Source organism: Ovis canadensis, chromosome 19 (assembly GCF_042477335.2).
Source record: "Ovis canadensis isolate MfBH-ARS-UI-01 breed Bighorn chromosome 19, ARS-UI_OviCan_v2, whole genome shotgun sequence".
NCBI classification, from domain to species: domain Eukaryota; kingdom Metazoa; phylum Chordata; class Mammalia; order Artiodactyla; family Bovidae; genus Ovis; species Ovis canadensis.
Window position 1 is genome coordinate 33363811 of NC_091263.1, and position 13943 is coordinate 33377753.

At 40.4% G+C, this 13943-nt stretch overlaps 1 protein-coding gene across 1 annotated transcript in view; it reads right to left on the minus strand.

Annotated features, from left to right (window-relative positions):
- GRM7 (glutamate metabotropic receptor 7) overlaps positions 1 to 13943 on the minus strand; it is a 909573-nt gene that overhangs the window by 143285 nt on the left and 752345 nt on the right. Inside the window, exon 9 of the mRNA XM_069562189.1 lies at positions 5649 to 6584. Within this exon, the coding sequence (XP_069418290.1) occupies positions 5649 to 6584 (936 nt within the window). The remainder of the gene's footprint in view (positions 1 to 5648; positions 6585 to 13943) is intronic.

The window sequence follows — 13943 nt, forward strand, 5'->3', positions numbered from 1 at the left end:
CATATTCTTTTAGTGTTCAAACCATTCAAAACAGCTTTTAGACCTGCTCTATCTTTTCTAGTCCCTCAGGCTTCCTTCAAGCCAATGCCTTTTTATCCACGTATGACAATAGCTACTCAACTAGTCACCTAGTCGCCTCACCTTGGTTCATCCTCCAGTACTGTTGCTGGGATTCACTTTCCAAGATATCCTATGCTCACATTCCTCCCACACTTGGAAACTTTTCATGGATCTCCATAGCTTAAAGGACAAGCTCCAAACACAGCCCTTCACAGTTTGGATTTGTTAATCTTCCACTTCCTCATTATCTCTGTTTCAGAGTTTAGGCCCCCAAAACCGGAGAAGAAGGTGGGGGTTGCATCACAGGGAACAAGTGTCAGTCACTCAGTCATTCATGTCTGACTCTTTGCAACCCAATGGACTGTAGCCCACCACGCTCCTCTGTCCATGGAATTCTCCAGGCAAGAATACTGGAGGGGGTTGCTATTCCCTTCTTCAGGGGATTTTCCAGAGTCAGGGATCGAACGCAGGTCTCTTGTATTGCAGGCAGATTCTTCACCACCTGAGCCACCGGGGAAACCCCACATCCCAGGGAAGACCACGCCTAACTCAGCATATGCATAAGGCAGTATTTCATACTAAGAAAGAACACTGGGGCTTTCAGTTCACACGCTACAGTATTTAAAATCACTTGGCCCACCCAAAAGATGTGATTCATGCCAAAAGCTTGATATGAGAAGGAAACATGGGGTTCACATTGTGTCAAACATTGCCCATATGATGAGGTTCTAATTAAATTTTATTATTACACCCTCTCAGGTTTGCAAAGTCAAAATATCCTAAGTGCAGTCTTAATTCCTCACTCCACAGACCATATGTTGAAAGCAGCTTCCTTTTATTTATTCACATTGGATATAATTTCTTACTGGATTGTCTTAGCACTTCCTCTGCTTGTTAACTTCTGGTTCTTTATCCCATTTTTCCTGACACTTAACTGGAGGTCCCTTTCTCTGTGTGTCCATCTTGTACTTTGTGTGTGACAACTATAGTTTATCCTACACTAGGTAATATTTTTAAAAGGCCTGTGTGGACCACTAGCTTCCCGTTCCCATCCTACAAGGATGGTGTCGTCTTTACATCTGCATCAGAGACCTTCACAGAGCACTAGGAACATACTAGGTATTTTACAATAGTTCTTTCAATTGCTGGAAAACCAAGAGAAATTTTTAATCAGTTCAAATAGCACTGAAGCATAAAGTGATCTATTACTTTCCAAGAGAACTAGGTCTTTTCCTTCCTGCACGGCACTGGGCAATTTTTAAAAAAGAGATGTATGATCAGAGACAAAAGGAAGACTAATTAAAGCACATCCCATTTCCCTGACTATTCTTTGCCTTTAATCAGATTAATCTTAATGAAAACTGTTCAATGTCTTTAGCATAGTGACAACAAACAGCTCAATGGGAAGAGGTATCAGCAGTCATTCGTTGGAACCCAACACTAAGTCAGAAATAGCACATGTCAAGTTCCTTCCAGTTCAGATGCATTGGTAGAGGTTGCCTAAACAATGTAACGATATGGATTTTAAGACCACTCCAGGATTTCAGGGGAAGCGTGCCATGACTGATTAGTGATGTCTGCCTTGGGCATGGATTAGGGAAAGATTATCTCCCTGCCTAGTATTTCTGCTACTGGGCTGGGTCTTGCTTTGTGTTCAGATTCTGGGGTGTAATCTGCTACCAATGAAAGATCAGAAGGTCTGGTGTGTAGTTCCAGTCCTTCAGGAAATACTCCTGGGGAACACATCTCCCTGCCTGCTCTCTTGTTATATCTGGTTCAGAGCCAGTGCCTTGGGCCTAGCTTTTAAGGGCTCCAGTCCAAACTACGACGTTGATGCTTTACTCAGACCTTCTGACTCTATACTTTGTCTCTGACCATGGAGAGTATCTTTCTGACCTTTTGGTTCTTTGATGGATCCCCAATTTGTTTGGCATGAGAATTAATTTGTTCCCAAAGGTGCTTAAATTAGAAATCACAAGATATTTAGAGAGTGTCTTTTGTTCAGTTCAGTCGCTCAGTCGTGTCCAACTCTTTGTGACGCCATGAACCACAGCATGCCAGGCCTCCCTGTCCATCACCAACTCCAGGAGTCTACCCAAACCCATGTCCATCGAGCCGGTGATGCCATCCAATCATCTCATCCTCTGGCATCCCCTTCTCCTCCTGCCCTCAATCTTTCCCAGCATCAGGGTCTTTTCAAATGAGTCAGCTCTTCACATCAGGTGGCCAAAGTATTGGAGTCCCAGCTTCAGCATCAGTCCTTCCAATGAACACCCAGGACTGATTTCCTTTAGGATGGACTGGCTGGATCTCCTTGCAGTCCAAGGGACTCTCAAGAACCTTCTCCAACACGACAGTTCAAAAGCATCAATCCTTCGGTGCTCAGCTTTCTTTATACTCCAACTCTCACATCCATACATGACTACTGAAAAAACCATAGCCTTTTGTGGATTAGAAGAAAAATACTTAGGCAGGACCTCTGATCCCTTTCCTTTTATCCCAAGGAAAAGGTACTTATTGCTTTTGTAGAGCCAATGGGTATAAAAGTTGTCTTCTTGACCATGTGTAAGAAATGAAATATTGGCTTACCTAGAAAGTTCTCCAGACAACTGGATAAAAACCCCAGATAAACATAGCATCTATAGGGTTTCCCAGATTTGGGCAGGGTAACCTGCATCCTCCATCCCTGGGTGCACACACAAGTCTTCGTAAAGATATACCCACAAGCCAAGCCTGTTTTCCATGAAGACAACCCCGTCTCTCACAGATTGTGCCAGTGTGCAACAGCAGGATATCAGAGCACTTCTCTAGACCAGCTAGCTCTTGCTGCGCTAGTGTTCTACCATTTACAGTGTTTCCTTGCATCATTTCAGTCACATAAGTTTAATCCTTAGTTAAGGAAACATTATTTTATGGCTAGAGTTTCCCTCTTCCATCCCTGGCCACGTCACAAGATCCTCATTCTAGAAGTCACAAGGTTAGCAAGGATAAGAGAAGACAATGGTCATATTCTGTGCCCTTATCAAAAGCAAAAATCAAATTCATGAGGGTTGAAGTTTTGCAAGACAATACTTTTCGTACTGTGCTAATGTACGTACTCGTATTTTATGCTGTGCTAATGAACTCAACTGATGAGAAGTTTCACAAAGATATCGTTATATAATCAAAACAAATTCAATTTCCTGAAAGGGTAAACAGTTATTACTGAGCTCATTGCTTAGTCTTTCTTTTTCTGTGTGTCTTATAACAACGGAATTCTTCCATTTGAAATACTTCAGCTCTTAAATCTAAACAAAAATGGAAGGACTGTGATTTTGTATGTTTTAGGTTGGCAATAACGCCTTCAGTGTGATGTCTTTTTGCATTTTGCAATTTGCTGCCTTCCACAATTCAAATTTCATGGTTTTGTTTACAGAATAAAAATATTTTTAATTGATCACTCATGCTTCTCTAGCCATATGCCTACCACAAAGGCACGCACATTTTCATACAAAATTCAGTTTCCATTTGGCACTTGAGTACCTTTAACTGTGAATCGACAATGTAAAACATCATAATCCATTGAGAATACACTAATAGAAATATATGCCTTCTAAACCCTGGTATACAAAGCACATTGCTTAAAGACAGCTTAATTATTCCTGTAATCCTGTTCTCCCAATGCAATGTCCTCTAGAACACTTAGAATCAGTGCATTCAAATCCTGAAAACTTCTATACTTCTCAAGTGTTTAAATGGGTAAATTATACCACTGATCTTAACTGACAAGATTCAGAGTCATGACCAGAAATAAAATGGTAGAGACCTATATTGCCAAATATTCATTAAAACAAGGCTCATCTATAGAACAACTGCAGTGATGCCTGTCTTTCATATTTCTCAAGCATAAATTTCCAAGAAAAAGATTTCCTGTTTTTAACCTGTCGCACGGGTAATAATTATCACGTCCATAGACTTTGATGCTGCACATCATTCCCCGTGAACATGTCCATGGTCATCAACTAACTGGCATATACTGCATTTCACTACCCCAACTGGCATGTCACTATTCCTCTGGCCCATGGATAGATAAAGTAATGAAATGATACTCAGGTTGGTTTCACAGTACACATGCATTATGAATTTGAAACACATTTCTGACACATACTCTGCTCCTTAAGCATATATTTTAGAAGAACTTACTCTAAGAACTTCCTTTTATGACTCAAACCATAATCTGGAACCATTCACAGTCCTTGGTTTTAGAATACTATGTGGTTTCATTTTCATTTTAAAGACAGCCCAAACTTCTAGCTGCTGAATCAAACCATTTAGGGGAAAGACATATCTTCAGTTGGAAAACTAGCCAAAGTCCACTAATCCCTTCTATGATTATTCAGAGAACAGAAGTAACAATGTAAACAGTCAGATTCAACTAATTTGAGAAGCAAGGATATGTAAATGTGTAGACATTTTGACTTCAATCCTTGTTTTCCCCATTTAAGGCACTAAGTCCTTGAATGTTTAACAGACTTCTCCAAAGCAGCATGGAATCAGGCTCCACATCTGATGTGCTGACATCTCATCAAGCTACACTTGTACTCTCTCTCTAGAGCATGCCGGTGAGGGCTTAGTCCCAGTTCTCGTTTCAGCTCTACCAACAAATCAGAGCCAACTTCAGTGAGTAAAGGACAAGACAGCTCATTAAGATCAACCTGTTAGGGCTGCCCAATTTTCATATACCCACAACCATACATGGGTAAGCACAGAACTCAGATATATATAAATCACGTTTAGAATCAACACTGTAGCACTGCACAATTTGCCCACATTCAAATCTCCAGACAGACACACACTGATTGCATTAAGATTCAACATATTACAACTGCTAAACTCACCGACTCATATAAAACATGTAACTATATGATGGGAGCATGGATACTGAACATACCTTGGACCAACATAGTAAAGCCCCGTCATTTTGAAAACTTTTTTATGGCTGAATATAGCTGATCCAGCTACATTAATTCCATCATTTGAGACAATTAATGTACATCCATCTGTTAGGAGCCTAGAGTAGAATCATAATCAAAGTTCTATATCCACCAATTTAGAGATCCATGTAGAAATAGATGTTGTATAGCTCAAATACATGACCCAACCCACAAGGAGTTGCCTACACAGCTGCTGGGAAGAAAGAGAGCTGGCAACGATCACCCTCATCCTTGGGAATAATGGACTATGTCCCTCCTCTCTCATCCTGAGGAAATAATTATGAAAGAAGAGGGAGTGGGTAATGAATGAATACGAAGGTGTAGTTGAGACAGATTATTTTATGCTGGATAATCTCTTGCTACACTGAATCACTCTAATAAGTTAACTTGAAAAGGCTTACCTTTGGTTGGTTTCCAGTGGAATGAACGTAGCTCAGCTCAATGCAGGTTTTAGACTTTTGCAGCATCCATCTGTACTAATTCAGGATTTGTCTAGTCTTGGGAATATCATTCTACATTCTAAAACCTCTCGCTCTATACATTCAATCTGGTTTCAATATTTACAAAAAGAAACACGTTTTTGAAACGTGTGGTGGGGTGTGCGTTTTCACTTACCTTTTCCGCTGATTGAGCGGTGCCAAAAAAAATGGGAATGAAGGCAAGCCAAACTATACAGGTCGTGTACATGGTGAATCCGATGGGCTTGGCTTCATTAAAGTTCTCTGGGACACCCCGAGTCTTGATGGCATACACAGTGCACGTGACCATGAGAAGGATGCTATATCCCAGGGAGCAGATGATCTGTAGGTCCGTAATGTCACACTTGAGAACCCCCCGGGCCTGCTCGGGGTTCATCGTCTTGTGTTCATCATAGTCTATGATGATGTTAGGTGGGTCAACACCGAACCATATGAAAACGCCGAGAAGCTGAACTGATATTAAACTGGAAGTGATCGCCAGCTGCGATGTTGGGCTTATGAGTCTGGGGGCTGTCACTGATTTCTTGCCCTGTTCAAATATGCGGTAAATCCGATTGGTTTTGGTCAAGAGGGCTGCGTAGCTGATGCACATACCCAAGCCCAAGAAAACTCTCCGGAAAGAACACACCGCCACATCGGGTTTGGCTATCATCAGGAAGGTGATGATGTAGCAGAGAAAGATGCCCGTCAACAGAACGTAGCTCAGTTCCCGCCCAGACGCCCGAACGATGGGAGTGTCGTTGTAGCGGATGAATGTGGCCATGACAAATATGGTGGCGATGATCCCCAGCATGGCAAGAAAGACGGGGATGACAGCCCAAGGCGAGTGCCACTCCAGTTTGATGATGGGGATATCCTGGCAGCCAGTTCGGTTTTCATTGGGCCGCTGGTCGTAGGGGCAATGCTGGCATGTCATCTCATCGAACTGGTACTGGTAGCCATCGCAGGGCTCACAGGTCCAGCAGCAAGGAGTTCCCTTCTGCGTCTTCTTTCTTTGCCCAGGCTTGCAGGGCATCGTGCACACAGAGGCGGGGATCTCCCGGACTCCCTTACCCCATTGCATGTCCTCTATCTGTAGCAAGAAACAAGGAGGTGAAACAGGCAGGTTAGTTAAGAGGAAAAATCAACCAGTAATTACAGCAACATGTGAGAACTGACCAGGTAAACTAACTAACCCCAGCTGGTAGAAGCTACAACCAAGATTCGACCCACACCATTTATTGTAGCATCCTCATTCTTCCCGACCCAGGGATCCAACCCAGGTCTCCCGCATTGCCCGCAGAGGCTTCACCATCTGAGCCACCAGGGAAGCGCTCCAAACTACTACAGAGTGTGCCAAGCATGTCTGACTATAAGAATCCCTGCAGTAGCTTTCAGAAGCACCAATTTCCTGTTCCCACCTAGAACCCCAAAATAAGAATATCCTGAAAAGGAGCCTTTGGAGCTTTATTTTCAACAAGTACTCAGAAGATTCTTAAAATTAGTCAGTGATTACTGACACACTCTCTACTGCCGTCTCCTGGATAATAAGTGCAAATGTCCCAAGTTAAGTTAAAAATCTTTAATATGAAATGCTACATTCATTTCCCTTATTAGATGCTTTAAAAAAACAAAAGTGTTTTTCAGTTATTTGGGAAGATATGTCAGAGCTAGCCACTTTTTCTAAAATTCTGTAAGCATCACTGCCATTTCATTGAGAAGTTTTGAACTGAATGAACCTATTCTATTTCTCACAGAGGAGTGATAAGGTTCATTATCAAAAGTTTTAATTGTAGCTCTGGAGGCATTTGATAAGAAAATAATACAGTCTGGAAACCTCTAAAGATTAGCCATGTACCTATTTGAAGATGAAATTTAAACTGAAATACTATATCCTAGAGGAAGATGAAAGTATGCTTACTTAATTAGAATACTGGCTTTCTGGAGGGGAATTCATAATTAACAGTTTTCTGAGAAGTAACGGCATTAGATACAAATAAGAGTTTTAACGCTGGGATGAAATCTCATCTTTTCCAGCACAGCATCTATTTTTATTTTCCTGATATCAGTCCTCTGAATTTCACCCCCGCCATGTGCTTCCTGTGAGATATTGGGAGGTTCTTTGACAATTACCTGGAGGGGTTTTTACAACCCAGTATGCTGAGCCTGCTTTATTGACTATGCCAAAGTCTTTGACTGTGTGGATCACAATAAACTGTAGAAATATCTGAAAGAGATGGGAATACCAGACCACTTGACCTGCCTCTTGAGAAACCTATATCCAGGTCAGGAAGCAACAGTTAGAACTGGACATGGAAAAACAGACTGGTTCCAAATCAGAAAAGGAGTACGTCAAGGCTGTATATTGTCACCCTGCTTATTTAACTTAAGTGGAGAGTACATCATGAGAAACGCTGGGCTGGAAGAAGCACAAGCTGGAATCAAGATTGCTGGGAGAAATATCAATAACCTCAGATATGCAGATGACACCACCCTTATGGCAGAAAGTGAAGAGGAACTAAAAAGCCTCTTGATGAAAGTGAAAGTGGAGAGTGACAAAGTTGGCTTAAAGCTCAACATGCAGAAAATGAAGATCATGGCATCTGGTCCCATCACTTCATGGGAAATAGATGGGGAACAGTGGAAACAGTGTCAGACATTTTTTGAGCTCCAAAATCACTGCAGATGGTGATTGTAGCCATGAAATTAAAAGATGCTTATTCCTTTGAAGGAAGGTTATGACCAACCTAGATAGCATATTGAAAAGCAGAGACATTACTTTGCCAACAAAGGTCCATCTAGTCAGGGCTATGATTTTTCCAGTGGTCATGTATGGATGTGAGAGTTGGACTGTGAAGAAAGCTGAGCACTGAAGAATTGATGCTTTTGAACTGTGGTGTTGGAGAAGGTTCTTGAGAGTCCCTTGGACTGCAAGGAGATCCAACCAGTTCATCCTAAAGGAGATCAGTCCTGAGTGCTCATTGGAAGGACTGATGCTAAAGCTGAAACTCCAAAACTCTGGCCACCTCATGAGAAGAGTTGACTCATTGGAAAAGACTCTGATGCTGGGAGGGATTGGGGGCAGGAGGAGAAGGGGGCGACAGAGGATGAGATGGCTGGCTGGCATTACCGAGAGTTTGGGTGAATTCCAGGAGTTGGTAATGGACAGGGAGGCCTGGCGTGCTGCAATTCATGGGGTCACAAAGAGTTGGAGATGACTGAGTGACTAAACTTAACTGATGCTGAGCCCCACTCTCGGATTTTCTGATTCACTGGGACTAGGAGGGGACTTGAGAGTATGTATTTCTAACAAAATCTCAGATGGTGTCGCTATAGATTCTCTGTCCATCACACCTTGTAAACACTGACACATTCCAACCTCCCAGTCACAGAGACTGCATCAGGAATGGGGTCATTATGGCATGAGACAGAATTTAACTTTGTGACTTTTATAGAGATTACATAGGACAAAAATCTTTGTTTTTGCTGGACTTGCAGTTTCCAGGATATATGGATGTGGTGTGCATGGCTATAAGAAGAAAGGCATTTGCCAGAGAAGGAAGCCAATATAAAGGAAAGCAGAGCAGAGAGTTGAAAAGAACTCTCTATCAATGAGCCTGCTTAGGCTTCTGGATATAGCTATGCCTGAAGCAGGTTTTCCATACATTGTGTCATTATGTGAGCCAGGAAATTCTGCGATGCTGAAATACTTTGAACTGCTTTTATATTACTTATATAATGTCCTGGAGTCAGGACATTTGGTGACGGACAGGGAAGCCTGGTGTGCTGCAGTCCATGGCGTCGCAAAGAGTTGGATGTGACTGAACTGAACTGAAGGGTCCTGAAGAATATACCAGCTAAATAAATAACTTCAGTATCTGTAATCTGCAAAAAGATTCACTTAAAAGAGAAAAATACAGAATAAATTCCAATGAAAAATTTGGCTGATAATCCCCATATCTAGTTAATTAAATTTTTATGATATTTGAACTAAAATATAGATTAGAAAGATACTGGAAAGTCTGAGACTTTTAAAAAATGCCTACTTTTAAGAGATAAGGGGGGGTTACTAATTTATTGCACAGTGAAACTCCATTGCTGTGTTAAAACAGGATGCAGTGTATAGTAGGGTGTGATATTTCCATCAAAACTTGAATGAGAACTACATTTAACATCCAAATCAAATGTAGTTAACTCTGGAAAAAAAGAATGGTTCAAAGATTAAACTTTATAAAATATAACCTTCTAGTGGTTGAATTTAAACTTTAATCAGAGACCCAAGAATCTTCGGATGACTTCTATGAACTCATTTGCATGAGGACAAAGCCCAAGTCAGCACTAATAAATCTAACGAAATTTAAAACATAATCATTTCTTTCTCAACATCATCATTTTTGAGCCAGTAAGTCACTGGCAGCTGTCCCAAAATCATAAAATTAAGGAAATAATTTGTAATAAGAGGGAAAGAGACATGCATTAACTTTACAAATGTCCAATTTCAAGAAGTGGGAGCCTAAAAAAATTGTTATTATTAATACAAATGTTTCCAAATGTCAAAGTAAAAGGCCCTACTCATGATCAGTAAGGAAGATTTACAACAACAAAAAAAACCTTACAAATAAATTTCATTAGCTAAGCTTGAGATTGCCTGATTCCAACATGAGTGGAAACTAAAATGTCATATGATTAAACTTGATCTATGGAACAGCTGTAGGGCTCAAATATAAAAACAAATTATCATTATATGTAATATTTTAAAGCCAATTTCAAATGTTGCCATCTTGCAACACCCTCTTCCTTTTAAACAAAATGGTCAGCAAAGTTGAACAGATTTTCTTCCCTCAGACTTAACCAAATATATACAAAAGCTATAACCACAAACATTACATTGACTGATTACTTAATTTGTTTTCAATTTTCATTTAAAGTAGATCTCCACTCAATTTAATTGTATATATTTAAGCAGCAAAGTTGCCTCTTGCTCCAAATGAACAAAAGCCATTTACTTGCTTTGACAACAAGAATCATTATTGAAAATATAATCTATGTTCCATAAATGGACTGACTAACCTTTAAGAACTCCAGTTAGTGAGAATTTTGTTAAAGCGATAGACATGATTTGTCTATATCTCTACCTATCCACACAAATTCAGAGTCTGTTTAATAAGAATAAACAGCTGCAAATGCCATGGGCACCTATTTAAAAGAGAATAATAATTCAGGGCTATGGATTTGTTGTTGTTCAATCACTCAGTCATGTCCAACTCTTTGCAACCCAATGGACTGTAGCACACCAGGCTTCCCTGTCCTTCACTATCTCCTGGAGTTTGTTCAAACTCATCTCCATTGAGCTGGTGATGCCATCCAACCATCTCATCCTTTGTCAAATACGCAACTATAGTGTCAATTGGCTTGTCAAAAGGCTAGAAAGAATGCAAATTTGAAGTTTGCTCTGAACTCTGCAACAAAACTGTGTTTCAGTTAGCCAGAAAGCAAAATAAAATTGCAGAAAGATGTGGAAAAAAAGAAAAGAAATCTCAAAGAGTGTCAGGTAACCAAAAAGGGGGGATTCCAAGCCCTGTGCCCACAGATGAACTCAACAGGAGGAAGACTTCTCTTCCCTGGCAAGGAGTCAGCCAATGAAAAGCCACGGACCCTTTGGCCTCCCTCCAATTTCTTTTTCCCGCTATAAGCATTCTCCTTCCCTTGCTGTGAGGAGTCTTGCATGTGGCTTGCCATAGTTTCAGATTCCAAATTATAATTCCCTTGTTCAAATAAACCCATCTTTGCTGGAATAATGTATGTCAGTCTATTTATTTCAGGTTGACAAAGACTAGAAAAAAGGTTAGGATGGTCACCATCATCTTATGTAGAAGACATAGTTCTAAATTCCCTGATAAGGATGCACCTTCCTCCTGGGCACCCAAAGTTTATGGTTAAAGGAGATTGGATCAGCTCAGTAGCTGGCTCACGGAGAAGGCCTGTTGAGATCTCAGCTCTTGGCAAGAGAACAGATCTGTAGAGCTAGTACCATTTAATTAATACCATGTATGGCACATAGATTTTTATAAGTAAGTGAATCAAAAGTTTAATAAAGAGAAAATTAGGCAATTCTGGCTAATGAAAACAAAAGTAAGTCTTTTGTGGTGTCCAAGCAAAGTGTTCTTCACCCTTTGAAGAAAAGACACAAAGAATTGACATGGTGTCATCAGTCTTTGATGTGTGCTGATGTGATATGTGGAGCTGAAGCAGCCATTTTGCCACCACGAAGAAACAACTGGAAAGAACAAACCCAACATGCTGAGCCTAGTAAAAGAAAACCAAAATGGAATTTGTATCTTTGATGGAGTTGAAATAACTTTCTAGGGTCCACATGGAGCCACTCCTCTATGGGATGTGATGTTAGTAAGCCAACACTTATACAACTTTCACGTTCCTATAGACAAGCTTCATTCAGCCAGAAATGCAGTATGTCCACTTAGCCATCAGCCAATCTTCAAAGGCTAAGTGAATTCAGGAGCTTCTCACCCCAAAAAGACTACGTGGGCTGATCAGATAATTTTTATATGTCTTTTCCTTGTTCTTCATTTTTTATCCTATAGGAGCTTTCTGCTTTCCACCCCATTTGGCAGTTCTCTGAAAGGAGACTGTCCACAAAGCGTAAAGTAAAGTGCGCTGGTACCACCGAAATTGTCTTTAACCATTTTTTAACAGTGGCATCATGATGTCAACCAAATGGACCAATACTGGTACCACCCAACCCTGAATTGTGAACATGAAATGATAAACTTCCATTGGTTAACCAGTACCTCATGGGTACCCTACTCCTTACAGTCAAACATTCTAACTAATACGCTTTCTTATTTCTGCATCTGGTGTGTGAAGGCCTGAAACTAGTGGACAGTTAGCCAATAATTCAGGCTCTTGAACGAGGAGTAGAGAGTTCCAGAAGAAAAGCAAATTTGTGAATTACATGTAATCAGAAGCACTTGGTTTTGTCTCCTGAAAACACTCAGAAAAGAGGGTGGGGAAGACCTGGACTCAGAAAATCAGCTGTGACCCCACTGCTTCTGGCTCATACAAAGACAATGAAAAAGCACCTGTCAGCTGAAGTTTCTTAGCACGTGTGCTGGCAAAGAAAGAAAGGGTCTGGCTCTATACTCCACAGGGGGCGCAGAAACATTATAATCACTGGAATTTAAAATAAAACCCAATGAGTTTCTGTCTTACTGCCAAACGCAGGAATCAAACTGAGAGGATTTTTATAAACACTGTTCAGTGCATCCATTTTTATCTAGAAGAGATCTGTTCCCTTCCCCATACAGACGTTTTCTCTTTGAAAGAAAATTGTGTCACTCCAGAGATATTTTCTTCACTGAAATTCCATTTGCACCCTTCCAGCACATACTCTGTAGAGCAGGCTGGCTGGTGCTTTTATTGCCCAAATCCCTGCAATATTATTTTTGCTTATTAAAACCACAACAGAATGAGCTAATTTAAAAAAGAGCTTTCTATTAAAACACCATTTGTTCATTAAAATATATTTGTCCTGTCTAATTTATGGAAACATCTTTCTAGGAAAAACGCACAGGAAGGTAGAATACCTAGAACTAGAAAAGAACCAGCTTTAGGTTCCAGTGTGGAGTAGGCAGGGGGAAACGGCTTCACAAGGAGTTCTGTAGCACGTCTATGTCTTTTTCTTTTTTTTATTTGAGACTCAGTCCTGATTATTAAACCTTAGGCTGCATCACTGGACTATAAACCAGAATTTCAGGACTGCTATAAACACACTTAATTCAGATACTACATATTCAAAATGTGTAATTACTTGTACAATTCATCATTTTTAATGGACTCAAGGAAGAAAGTACCACGCACTTGCTTCATAAAACTGTACATAAAAGATTAATACATAAAAGAGTATGTAAAAGATTGGCTTTTAACTACAGTAGTCACTGGGCATCCACAGAGGGACTCAGAGCTTCATCTCACTATCAAGTCCCTTGAGCTCCAAGATGAAGATAGTTCTGTATTGTTACTGAGACTTTTTTTTCTGATAAACAGCTGTTCCCAAGCTTGCCTGTACATCTGAATCACTTGGGGATCTTCTTGGGGCAGCATTGTGTTTAAAAGCTCCTCTGATAATATGTAGACAAGTTTGGGAACTGATGAACTATACTCTCTGAAGGGATGGGATTTGGAAGAAAATATTTGTATTGTTTAGAGAACCTAGTGACTGCAGGTTTCTATTCTTGACCTTACGATGCTCTAGCTCTTTTAATGTGCTTTTAATGAAAGTCTGAGAAGGTTGCCTAAAATGTAGTTATGCTCTTTTTATGATTTAATGGGAAAGTATGGAGCTGTAGTGGAATTACAAATTTCCACAGTTCAGAAAGGTCTCCAGACTTATGTTTCATAATGTTACTGGCCAAATAACAGAAAATGCCTACAG